This window comes from Carcharodon carcharias, chromosome 9 (assembly GCF_017639515.1).
Source record: "Carcharodon carcharias isolate sCarCar2 chromosome 9, sCarCar2.pri, whole genome shotgun sequence".
Taxonomy (NCBI): domain Eukaryota; kingdom Metazoa; phylum Chordata; class Chondrichthyes; order Lamniformes; family Lamnidae; genus Carcharodon; species Carcharodon carcharias.
This window is the reverse complement of record NC_054475.1, coordinates 170695132-170708856: the sequence shown is the minus strand read 5'-3', so window position 1 is coordinate 170708856 and position 13725 is coordinate 170695132. Positions and strand designations below refer to the sequence as shown.

The 13725-nt window shown below is 41.9% G+C and overlaps 1 protein-coding gene across 2 annotated transcripts in view; it reads left to right on the top strand.

Moving 5' to 3' along the window:
- The window catches only part of LOC121282077 (transmembrane 9 superfamily member 2-like), a 105167-nt gene that overhangs the window by 28491 nt on the left and 62951 nt on the right, over positions 1-13725 (top strand). For both annotated transcript variants that reach the window (XM_041195509.1, XM_041195510.1), the window contains 2 exons: positions 6095-6222; positions 12755-12884. In XM_041195509.1, the coding sequence (XP_041051443.1) occupies positions 6095-6222; positions 12755-12884 (258 nt within the window). The remainder of the gene's footprint in view (positions 1-6094; positions 6223-12754; positions 12885-13725) is intronic.

Here is a 13725-nt window from a genome sequence, read left to right as displayed (position 1 = left end):
GGTATTTGCATTGAATTGAATAGAGTATACTGCACAGAAACAGGCCATTTGACCCAACTGGTTTATATCAGTATTTATGCTGCACAGGAGTCTCCTCCCACTACTTCATCTCACACGAGCTTGGCCTAAATAGCCAAGTGGTTATGGTACTGGGTTTGTAACCCCAAGGTCAAGAGATCAAATCTCACAATGGCAAACAATGTAACTTCATCTGAAACAGATGGAAATGTGTTTGTACTTGAAAGAGTTACTTCATCTCACACGATCAGCATATCTTTCTATACATTTCTCCCTTGTGTGTTTATCTAGCTTTGCCTTAAATGTGGGATACAGTTGGGCTACAAATTAAATGGAGCACACTTAAAAGCTAACTCTTTGACCAAGCTTTTGGTCACCAGTCCTAATACTTACTTAAATGGCTTGGCATCAAGTTTTGTGGTGCCTGGGGACATTTTCCTCTGTTAAAAGTGTTGCAAGCAATTTTCAACCACCAGCAAAAAATAGAAGCAGCAAGATGCATATAAATGCAAGTTAACTAATGATTACATTTGTGAAATCATTTTTGGTTCATTCAGTTTGTTCCTGAAAGTACCATCATATCGAAAGGCCGTTAGCAATCCAGACCTGCCAAAATATTAAAGTCTGGTGGAGGGGAAAGGCCACAAGAACAGACTTTCAATATCTCTAGCCTCCACTGGAAAAGAAGCCGGGTGGTCTTTTGTGGAGCAGAATCACCATACTTGTTCAAAAGAGACTCTGAAAATGTGCTGTTGAACTTATTTTTTGTGTTTTATTAGTCCATTGGTTTTAACTTTTCCCATTTTATATGTCAGGAGCCAGACTGTGATTTCCCCCCTCCACCTTCCTATCTGGGCTCACAGTTACACAATATATGGTGATTGACTCCACAGGTTAAGTATGCTCCCTTTAGTTTATGGTCCATTTGTATCTTGCAGCTTCTGATTCTGCTGGTGGTTGACTATTGCTGAAGATCTATTATTTCTGGAGCTTAAGAGTGAGGCTCCCCATCAACTCGGTGTTCTTTTCAGCACTTCTCAATTTATTTACTTTTTCAGTTTGATGGCTTTTCCTCCTGGCTTTTATGTTTTATTCCTAGTTGAACAGGTCTTTTTTACATAACTCAGGAACATACATGGTTGTGATGCTGAATTTTGGTATGTGTAACATTCTTTCTCCATATGTTCCATTTTAAATTTGTAGGTTTATTTTGAAATGGATGCACTTTCTGATTTTTCTCTTGTTCATATTACATTTTTGTGTGTATTTCTACTTTCTAGATTTTTTCACATGTGCCTTGTCACGGATGCTGGTGGATTGTATCTGTCCAGATTTTAATTATCAGTGAAAGAATGAATTTCAATGTATATGATAGTATAAGCAATGTTTTATTTTTGTTTAAACCCTAAAAGTCATTGAGTTAATTCTGAGATAGGTTTTTAGCTGTTCAATGTTTTACATTTCTTTGATGAGAGAGAGAGTGGGATATTTGTGATAAATCATATGTTGTGTGCAACAAGTCACTTTTCCCACCTACAATACGTAGGACTACTATGTAGTACGTCACCAGGCTATGTCCTTTTTATTTATGAAAATATGGTTTTTAATTTTCAACTGACTGGAAATTTTGTAACTTGAAATGAGCCCGAACAAGCTACTTAAAAATGCAAGGCCACATTTCAAGGTGAGGTGAAAAACAAGACACGCTTGGGGGAATGCAGAGGGAGAGATGTTTCCTATAATTCAAATGCAAAGTGCTGGAAGTTGAAACAGTGGCTGCCATACAGACCCACCCAAAACCCCTTGTAAAGACACAATAGGTGAAGTGTTGTGATATGGCAGGTGGTATTTGCCAGGCTGACCAAATTCACAAAGGAAACTTGGCCACCCTGTCACAACGATTTTACAGTTTGTATTTATTAAGAGAAGGCTTATGTACTGAAGTCAGAAGTAATAAGATTTTAAAGATTAAATTAAAACATTTATTAACAAAAGAAAAAACTTTGAACACACACACAAGATTACAGTTAGACAGTTGTAACGGTTCTTAAAATTTCTACTTAAGCAAACTCCCAACTGCACACCCGCTTTAAGGCAACTGGCCAAATAGATTCCAAATTTATAGTCATCCAGCAATTTTACCACAAGCACCCACAGAACAATGGACCTTTAAACGCTATTAACATGACTTTGGTTGCTGGAACAGCATACTTCTGCAGGGTGGCTAGAGGTTTTATCCCCAAGTCTGTTTCACAGTGATTTTTCAAGGGGAGGCGATGGCCTAGTGGTATTGTCACTGCACTAGTATTCAAGAGACCCACAGTAATGTCCTGGCGACCCGGGTTCAAATCCCACCACGGCAGGTGGTGAAATTTGAATCCAATAAAAAAAAATTTAAAATGAAATCCATCTGATTCACATAAGTCCTTACCTGGTCTGGTCTACATGTGACATTAGTAATGGAAGGGGTCATCAACAGTGCTATCAAGCGGCACAGTCTTAGCAATAAACTCCTGACCTCAGCTACTGCATTGTTTCAAACATGGACAAAAGAGCTGAACTCCCGAGGTGAGGTGAGAGTGACTGCCCTTGACACCAAGTGCGGCATCGAGGAGTCCTAGCAAAACTGGAGTCGATGGGAAGCATTGGGAAAACTCTTTGCTGGTTGGAGTTACTCCTAGCACAAAGGAAAGATGTTTGTGGTTGTTGGAGGTCAGTCATCTCAGCATCACTGCAGGATAGTGTCCTCAGCCCAACCAACTTCAACTGCTTCATGCATGACTTTGCTTCCATCATAAGGTCAGAAGTGGGGATGGTCACTATTCATGACTCCTCAGATACTGAAGCAGTCCATGTCCAAATGGACAATATCCAGGCTTGGGCTGACAAGTGGCCAGTGACATTTGTGCCACACGAGTGTCAGGCACTGACCATCCCCAACAAGAGAAAATCTAACCATCGCCCCTTAATGTTCAATAGCATTACCATCACTGAATCCCCCACTATCAACATCCTGGGGGTATAGTATTGACCAGAAACTGAACTGGATTAGCCATATAAATAGTGTGGTTACAAGAGCAGGTTAGAGGCTAGGAATCATGTGCCGAGTAACTCATTTCCTTACTCCCCAAAGCCTGTCCACCGTCTACAAGGCACAAGTCAGGAGTGTGATGGAATACTCCCCCACCTGCCTGGATGAGTGCAGCTCACACAACACTCAAGAAACTGGACACCATCCAGGACAAAGCAGCCCGCTTGATTGGCACCACATCCACAAGCATTTACTCCGCCACTGATGCACAGTAGCAGCAGTGTGTACCATCTACAAGATGCACTGCAGGAACTCACCAACGCTTCTTAGACAGCACCTTCCAAACTCTCAACCACTACCATCTAGAAGGACAAGGGCAGCAGATAGATGGGAACACCACCACCTGGAAGTTCCCCTCCAAGTCACACACCATCCTGACTTGGAAATATATCGCCGTTTCTTCACTGTCGCTGGGTCAAAATCCTGGAACTCCCTTCCTAACAGCACTGTGGATGTACCTACACCACATGGACTGCAGCAGCTCAAGAAGGCAGCTCACCACCACCTTCTCAAGGGCAACTAGGGATGAGTAATAAATGCTGGTCCAGCCAGCGAAACCCACATTGTGAATTTAAAAAAAAAAAGGCAGGGCATTTGGGATGGGCAATAAATGTTGGCCTAGCCAGCACCACTCATATCCCATGAACGAATAAATAAAAAAAAAATCTCACATGGCCACACCTCCCTCAGCCTTTCATCCTCCTTTAAATATATTTCTCCTTTTTTGATCTGTAAATCTCATTGTATCAACTTATCTTTAGAAGCAGTTTTTCCTAGAATATAAAGATCGTTCATGTTACCATTATCATTTCCCAGCACTTCTGGGGAAAAATAACTGTTTTATTTATCTTACCAGTTGTAAACATTTCCCATGTCCCTTTGAGAATCAGACACTTCTCCAGTTATCTAAAAATACAAATTTCATTTGCACCGTCTCTGCTGAGACTTCACCCTTTCTTTACTTATTTCCATTTCGAATACCTATTTTACGCCTCACTACGTTGATAATTTAACCTTGCGGGCTACCTATCCCTAATTTAATTTAAATTAGCCACACACATATGCACACACATCCTGCTATAAAATATCTCTCAATATTAGGAAAAAGTGTAACAGGCTGGGCTGCAGCCACTGCACAGAGATCGCGAGAAAGTTTTCAGCAGAAGAAACCGGCTGAAATCTCATCCCCCCCCCCCCCCCCAACAATTGCAGCAACATCTATATCTAATTGCATTCATGAAACCAGCTAATTCAAATCGGCCACAATGTTTAAAAATCTACACCTCAATGGCAAGCAGAGGACACTTAACAGTATATTCTTTTAACTTTTTAACTATTGGACTCTAGTTTCCCTTCTTTCTGATACCTGTGTGTGTGATGTCGAGAATTTTTATTATTTTGAGCTCAGGTTTAGTGGTTAATAAATATGCCAGCTCTTGACTCAAGAAAACCTTGTTTAGTTGGCTCTGAGTTGCTCACAGCTTAAATAGTTAAATATGTCTGGATTTGGAAAAGGCATATCTTGTGAAAAAGAAACTTAAACCTTTGTTGTGACCAAACGAGGAGGTTGAATAGAGGAGAGCCAGTTCAACCCTTCTCACCTGGTCGTAACACATGAAATGCAATTATAATATTGTGGCCCTGTGAGGAGTCAGAAGCTTGTTGACATTCCACTGAAGGATTTAAATGCAAAACCTAGGCCAATATGCTGGTACATGCTAAGTGAGTGTTACACTGTTGGAGAGGCAATGCTGACCGAGGTGTGATATTGGAAAAGTTAACCAGTTTTCGTTTTTATTCATTCACAGGATGAGGGCATTGCTGACAAGGCCAGCTTTTATTGCCCACTCTTGCCAAAATGGGGAAGGAAATCTGCAGCCCTTAATCTCATAAAGCAGATGGGTTTTTTGTGCCAACCTGGTAATTTCATGGTTACTGTTATGGACAGGAGGGGGAATTAATTTAAACAGCCCTGACTTCTCCCCTCATCATCCGTCTGTAACAGGTGTTTTTGATTTTTCATTTCCCCCTTTATAAGTGGTGGTGTGGTTTCCTCAATCCTTCAGCTTGAAGTGATCCAATCCTCTATTTAAAAACCCCACAGCAAACTCGAGATAAGGTAAATTAAGAGGGTTGGTTTATTTTTCACACACAAAATATGGGAAAGGAGATTTGCAACATCTGCCCCTTTTTGCATTCATACAATAAAAGTGGGATAAGGGAAAGAAAGGGGTACAGGGCAAGACCATGATAAAAATAAGCGTTATGGTTTTGCACGAGTCCAGAATTAAAAGTCCAGTGGCATATTCCTTCAGAGGTTGGCCAGCTGAAACTGTTGCAGGGTGATCCATCGCCCAGAAGCAAGGACTGCCACGCTGGAAGAAGGCACGTAGAAATTAATGAGTCTTATAGGCATCAGCACAGGAGCTCCAGTATTCCAGCAGTACAACATGTAGATGAGGGCTAGGCGATTTTAAACTTGGACAGAACTCTTTTTGCTGCTACTTGTTACATGGGAGCCACTCTCTCTCGGAATCCCTAGCCCAAGACCGCCCGAAGTGGAGGGAAGGCATTTGGGAAGGAGCTGAACACCTTGCGTCTCATCGCCAAGGGCTGGCTGAAGCCGAGGGTCGTCAGCGAAAGGAGCGGGTGGTGACCTGGGCACCTCACCCACCCGTTCCCCTATCACCGTCTGTCACACATGTGACAGAGACTGTAGGTAGCGTAATGGACTCTTCAGTCACCTGAGAACTCATTTTTAGTGTGGAAGCAAGTCATCATCGACCCCGCGGGACTGTAAGAAGAGGAAGTACATGCTACATTACAATGAAGCATTCAATACTTCTAAGTTCTCAAGTAAAAAATAATTTTGTCATACAGCTAATAATGTTGGGGCCAGCTCTATTGTACTTACATGTGATAAAGATTAAGTGACTTAACAATTGGGTTCATGAGCTAATATGACCCTTTTTCCCCCCTCGACAGTTTACTTTTAACAAACCTGAAACATGCAAAATGATTTGCGTCAGATCCTACAATCCAAAAGATAAGCTGAGTGCAGACAAGCTGTCTTTCATAAAGAAAGGAATTCTGCTGAATTACCAGCACCACTGGTAAGTATGTTGAATAGCAATAATGCTTCTTGATAGAAAGTGTTTGGTTTGCAGCTATTCCTTTGATCTGTTACAAAGATTTTCACGGGAAAATATGAAACAATTATGATTCTTCTCAGATTTTACTAAATTTAGAAATTTTTGCATATAATATACAGCACAGTCAGAGTAGGTCATTTGGCTCAACCAGTCTGCTGGTGTTTACACTCAACACTAGTCTCTTCCTGTTCCACTAACCTCATCTTGGGCTTTTAGCACACCAACAACAACTTATATTTATACATCCCTATCTCAGCTCATCTGAAGCTGAAACCCTCATCCATGACTCCATTACCTCTACACTTGACTATTCCATCGCATAGTTGTCTGGCCTCCCACGTTTTACCCTCTAAACTTGAGGTCATCCAAAACTCTGCCATCTGAGTCCTAACTCGCACCAAGTCCCATTCCAGTATCACACCTGTGCTCCCTGATCTACATTGGCTCCCAGTTAAGCAATGTCTTAATTTTAAAATTCTCATCCTTACCATGAAATTCCACCATGGCCTTGTCCTTCCTGTCTCTGTAATCTCTTCCAACCCTCAGATATCTGGACTCCCCTAATTCTGTTCTATTTTACACTCCCAACCATAATTGCTCCGCTCTTGTTGTCCGTTTCTTCAGTTGTCCAGCTTCCAATCTCTGGAATTCCCTCCGTGTACAACTTAGCTTCCCTACCTTGCTTTCCACCTTTAAGATACTTCTTGTGCAGTTTTGGTCTCCTTATCTGAGGAAGCTTGTATTTGCTATAGAGGGAGTGCAACGAAAGTTTACCCGACTGATTCCTGGAATAGCGGGAATGACAAATGAGGAGAGATTGAGTCGATTAGGATTATATTCGTTGGAGTTCAGAAGAATGAGGGGGGAATCTCATAGAAACCTATAAAATTCTAACAGGACTAAACAGGGTAGATGCAGGAAGGATGTTCCCGATGGTGGGGGAGTCCAGAACCAAGGGTCACAGTCTGAGGATATGGGGTAGACCATTTAGGACTGAGACGAGGAGAAATTTCTTCAACCAGGGAGTGGTGAGCCTGTGGAATTCGTTACCACAGAAAGTAGTTGAGACCAACACATTGTATGTTTTCAAGGAGTTAGATATAGCTCTTGGGGCGAAAGGGATCAAAGGATATGGGGAGAAAGCAGGAGCAGGCTATTGAGTTGGATGATCAGCCATGATCATAATGAATGGCGGAGCAAGCTCAAAGGGCCGAATGGCCTGCTCCTAGTTTCTATGTTTCTTACAATTTAGCTCTTTGACCAAATCTTTAACAATGCGCTTCACAGGAGCATTGTAAAACAAAGTGTGACATTGAGCCACAAAGGAGGCATTGGGTCAGGTGACCAAAAGCTTGGTCGAAGAGCTCGATTTTAAGTAGTCTTTTAAAGGAAAGCAAAGTAGAGAAGTAAGGCCATGGAGGGATTTAAAGACTAGGATGAGAATTTTAAAATCAAGACGTTGCTTGGGGAATGGGACTTGGTGTGAGTTAAGATATGGGCAGCAGAGTTTTGGATGGCCTCAAGCTTGCAGAGTGTAGAATTTGGGAGACCAGACAGGAGAGTGATGGAGAGGTCATGGAATCCTGGGTGAGGGTTTCAGCAGTAGATGAGCTGAAATGGGGATGAAGTTGAGCAATGTTAGGAGGTAGGAAAAGGCAGTTTAGAGATGCCACGAAGATGAGATTGAAAGCTCAATTCAGCATCAAATGTGACACCCAAGTTACGAACAGATTGGCTTCATCTCAGACTGTTGCCAGGAAGAGAGATAGAGTTGGTAGTCGGGGAACGGAGTTTGGAATGGGGACCAAAAACAACAGTTTCAGTCTTTCCAATATTTAATTTGAGGAAATTTCTGCCCATCCAGTACTGGATGCAGGATGAGCAGTCTGATAATTTAGCAACAGTGGAATCATCGAGAGGTGGTGCTGAGGAAATGATGGGTGTCATCAGCATACATATGAAAGCTAACCTTGGCCTTTGGAAGATGTCGCCAATGGGGCAGCATGTAGATGAGAAATAGGAAGTAGAAATATCTTTCTAATCCTCCTCTCATATATTCATCTAGAAACGTTCTCTCCACACCTACCCTATTCAACCCATTCTTAACCTTAAAGACCTCTGTCAGGTTACCTCCCCAACCTGTTCGATAGCTGTAATCTGTCACCTGGTACCAGCTTTGTAAATTTTTAATGAATTTTCTCTGGTGATTCTGTCAATTTTTATCGTTTGAAGATCAGAACTGTGTACAGGTTTAACATCAATTCAGTACCTTTGAATTTTATCTATCTGGGAAAGAAATCCCAGTGCTTTGTTAGCATGTTTAATTGCCTTCCTGTAATACTACTGATAATGATTTATGCATTTGTATCCTGAGCTCTATTTGCTCTTCTACCCCGTTTAGTTTATTATTTTCTAATATGTAGGTGATGTTTCTGTTTTGCTTACATAGTGCATCAACTCACATTTACCCTTGTTAAAAGTTCATTTGCAACTTAGTTTTGTTTGTATCATGTTGGTGTCAACCAACCCCCCCTAAAATTTGATAGCATCTGCAAATTTTGATCACAGAATCACAGTGCAGAAGAGGTCCTTCGGCCCATCGAGTCTGCACCGACACGTGAGAAACACCTGACCTATCTACCTAACCCCATTTACCAGCACTTGGCCCATAGCCTTGAATGTTATGACATGCTAAGTGCTCACCCAGGTACTTTTTAAAGGATGTGAGGCAACCCGCCTCCTCCACCCTCCCAGGCAGCGCATTCCTGACTGTCACCACCCTCTGGGTAAAAAAGATTTTCCTCACATCCCCCTAAACCTCCTGCCCCTCACCTTGAACTTATGTCCCCTTGTGACTGACCCTTCAACTAAGGGGAACAGCTGCTCCCTATCCACCCTGTCCATGCCCCTCATAATCTTGTACATCTCGATCAGGTCACCTCTCAGTCTTCTCTGCTCCAACGAAAACAACCCAAGTCTATCCAACCTCTCTTCATAACTTAAATGTTTCATCCCAGGCTACATCCTGGTGAATCTCCTCTGCACCCCCTCCAATGCAATCACGTCTTTCCTATAATGTAGTGACCAGAACTGCACACAGTGCTCCAGCTGTGGCCTCACCAAGGTTCTATACAACTCCAACATGACCTCCCTACTTTTGTAATCTATGCTTTGATTGATAAAGGCAAGTGTCCCATATGCCTTTTTCACCACCCCACTAAGTGCAGCTCCATCTTCAGAGATCTATGGACACACATGCCAAGGTCCCTTCGTTCCTCAGAACTTTCTAGTGCCATGCCGTTCATTGAATACTCCTTCCAAAGCCTATCACCTCACACTTTTCAGGGTTAAATTCCATCTGCCACTTAACTGCCCATTTGACTATCCCGTCTATATCTTCCTGTAGTTCAAGACACTCAACCTCACCGTTAACCATCCGGTCAATCTTTGTGTCATCCGCAAACTTACTAATCCTACCCCCCACATAGTCACCTATGTCATTTACATAAATGACAAATAATAGGGGACCACCTTATCAAATTACCATGTGCATTTGCTGCCTTTATAAGTTTCCCATGTGGGACCTTGTCAAAGGCTTTGCTGAAATCCATATAAACTACATCAACTGCACTACTCTCATCTACACACCTGGTCACCTCCTCAAAAAATTCAATTAAATTTGTTAGGCATGACCTCCCTCTGACAAAGCCATGTTGACTATCCCTGATCAAACCTTACCTCTCCAAGTAGAGATAGATACTCTTACTCTGAACTTTCTCCAATAGTTTCCCTACCACTGATGAGAGACTCACTGGCCTGTAGTTCCCTGGCTTATCTCTACAATCCTTCTTAAATAGTGGAACCACATTAGCTGTTCTCCAGTCCTCTGGCCCCACCCCACCCCACCCCGTGGCCAGAGAGGAATTAGAAATTTGGGTCAGAGCCCCTGAAATCTCCTTCCTTGCCTCCCTCAGCAATCTGGGACACAAATCATCTTGACCTGGCAATTTGTCCACTTTTAAGCCTGCCAATACCTTGTCACTCCCTATTTCAATTTGCTTAAGAACCTCGCAGTCTCTCTCCCCGAGTTCGATACCTTCATCATCATTCTGTTGGGTGAAGACGGACGTGAAGTATTCATTCAACGCTCTAGCGATGTCCTCTGGCTCCAGCCATAGATTGTCCCTTTGGTCCCTAATGGGCCCTACTCTTTCCCTGGTTATCCTCTTCCCATTGATATACTGATAGAATATCTTGGAATTTTCCCTACTTTTACCAGCCAGAGCTTTCCCATATCCCCTCTTTGCTCTCCTAATTGCTTTCTTAAGCTCCACTAATGCCTCTGTTGATTTGCTTCCCTTGCACCTGCCAAAAGCCTCTCTTTTCCTTCTCATCGTAACCTGAATATCTCTGGTCATCCATGGTTCTCTGGGCTTGTTACTCCTTCCTATCACCCTAGAGGGAACATGTTGAGCCTGTACCCTCCCCATTTCCTTTTTGAACACCCCCAACTGTTACTCTGTAGATTTCTCCACAAATAGCTGTTCCCAGTCTACCTTGGCCAGATCCTGCCTTATTTTACTAAAATCCACTCTCCCCCAATCCAAAACATTTTTTTGCAACTTGTCTATTTCCTTGTACATAACAAACTTAAACTGTACCATCTTGTGGTCGCCATCACTAAAATGCTCCCCCACCACCACCACCTCAGCCACCTGTCCGGCTTCATTCCCCAGAATTAGGTCCAACAATGCACTGTCCCTTGATGTTGAGTTATTTGTTCCTAAGTCCAAATCATTAATGTAAGTTATGAATAACTGTGACTCCAGCACTGGTTGTTGTAGAGCACCACATTCTACCTTTCTCCAATCTGAATGACTACACTTTAGCGCTGCTCCCTGCTTTCTTGCCGCATAGAACGAATATCCTATCTTGGAATCTTACAGCACAGAAGGAGACAATTCAGCCCATTGTGCCTCCTTGAAGTTGAGATCCAATTTGTCCCACTCCCATACTCTCTCCATTTCCCTTTAACTTTTCTCCTTCACGCATTTATCCTATTTCAGTCTGGAAGTTGCTATTGAAGCTGCTTCCATCTCTCTCAGGCAGTGCAATCCAGTCCAGATCATCATAACTTGTTACATGAAAAAGCCTCCTCATCAGTGCCTCTTTAATATATAAACAAATGAGGAACCCTAGTTGATTTTTTCCCCTCCTGGTTCAAGGTGATTCCACTTGTGGCCCATGCTCTGCCATCTGGAGCTCAAACGAGACCTCAAACTGGGACCGCCTGGGACTGAATAGCTCACTGCTGGATCAAGTACCCAGTGTTCATAAAATACACATTTCACAAAAGAAAAAGAAAGGATTACTTTTATATGATGTTTTTTAATGACCTCATGATATCCCAAAACACTTTGCAGCCAATGAAGTAGTTTTATTTGAAGCGTGGTCAATGTTGTGACATAAGGAAATGTACCAGTCAATTTATACACAGCAAGATCTCCCAAGATAGCAATGAGATAATGGGCTAGATAACCTGTTTTTGAGTGTTAATTGAGGGATAAATACTAATCAAGATACCAGGGAGAAAATTCCATTTCTTGTTTTCTAAGTAGTGGCCATGGGATCCTTTACACCTGCCTGAGAGGGTAGATGGTGCCATGATTTAATGGCTCAGCACCTCCAGTCATGCAGCAGACTCTCAGTATTATACCGTCGTGTCAGCTTCAACTCTGTGCTCAAGTCTTTGGAGGAGGATTTGAAAGATATCAAAAGATTCTTTTGGTTAATTTGCTATCCATTCAGCCATTTGCCCCGTGACTCCGCATGCCATAATTTTTGTTGTGTGCCTACAGTGTGGTACCTTATCAAAACTTTGTACCAGAGTTCTAAGAACACCTCAAGTCGAGCGGACATTCTTTATTCTTTGAGCACTCAAGTGACCTCATTATTATGGCGCTCAGCTGTAGGTTGAGGAAGATAGTTTGTTGATTAGCAGGATGGAAGAACATGAAATAGATGGATCTTGGTCATTGCCGTTCAGCAGTTCCTCTGAAGAGGAATTGCTTCCCTAATAGGACAGATGGATAATTGGATTCAATCAGTTCATCGCTCGTTGACCTTGTAATGGTTCAGGGTAGATTATTCCATTGACCGTTTTGAACCTGAGATGATACTGGAGGTGAGTTTGCAGAGGATCTTTATTTTCCAGTTTCTTTACAAAGTTTGCTCCTTGTCATTCAGGTAGATCAATGCTTGAATAATTCATGATCAATGTATCGTGCTGATATGTCACAAACTGCTCCCAGACTTGGCAGCTGGTGGCACTTATTAGAATGCATTATTTGGCTGTCTACCTGGTAACATGTTAACATGAAACTCTGCTTCATTTTTGCAGGTTGAGTTTTAAAATATTGTATTCAAATTCATGTTCTTTTCAATCTTGTGTAATTGAAAAGCTGCATTATACTTGGTGTGGTCCATTTTGTAGGATCATTGATAACATGCCTGTCACATGGTGCTATGATGTGGAAGATGGCCAAAAGTTTTGTAATCCTGGATTTCCAATTGGATGCTTTGTTACTCAGGATGGCCGTTCAAAAGATGCCTGTGTCATCAATGTAAGTTGTCCTTCTCTAAGTAACTATTTGCATCTAGCATTTTTTAAAAAGTTGTTTGTCACAGTTAATCAGTTTTGAATGTAGCCCTTTACACAACATTACATAGAATTTGCAGTACAAAGAAGGCCTTTGGATCTTGGTTGGTCTTTGTGCTCCACACGAGCCATTCCTACCCCATATCGTCTCAATCTTTCAAGATATTCTTCTATTCCCTTCTCCTTCATGCACTTATCCAGCTTTCCTGTAAATGCATCCTTACTATTTGCTTCAACTACTTGTTAATAAGTTCCACATTTTCGTCATACTCTGGATAAAAATGTTTCTCCTAATAGATCCATTAGTGACGTTCCTATAATTATGACTCCTAGTATTTGACTCCCCTCCAAGTGGAAATACTTTCTTTACATCTGCCCTACAACAGTCCTTCATAATTTTGAAGACCACCTTTGGAGAAAGGAGTCCAACCTGTTTAGTCTTAATAGCTGTACCCTTTGTTCTTTTAAATCTATTTTTGAACTTAATCCAGTGGTTCTGTATCCTTCCTTATAATATGGAGACCAGAACTATGCATGAGTGGTCTAACGATGCTTCCTTCCAATTTAATACAACTTCTGAGATTTTTTAATACTACCCCTCAAGCAATGAACCCCAGTCATATTTTAGAGCTTTGTTAACTTGCATTGTTATTTTTAATGATTTGTGAAACTGTTCCCCTATATCCTTTGGTGCCTTTACTCCATTTAGGCACTTATTTTCCAAGGATCCCTGGTATCTTTGACTACAGTTAGAAATTTGGAGTCATTCTTTATTCCCTGGATTGGTATTTTATGAACGTATGAAT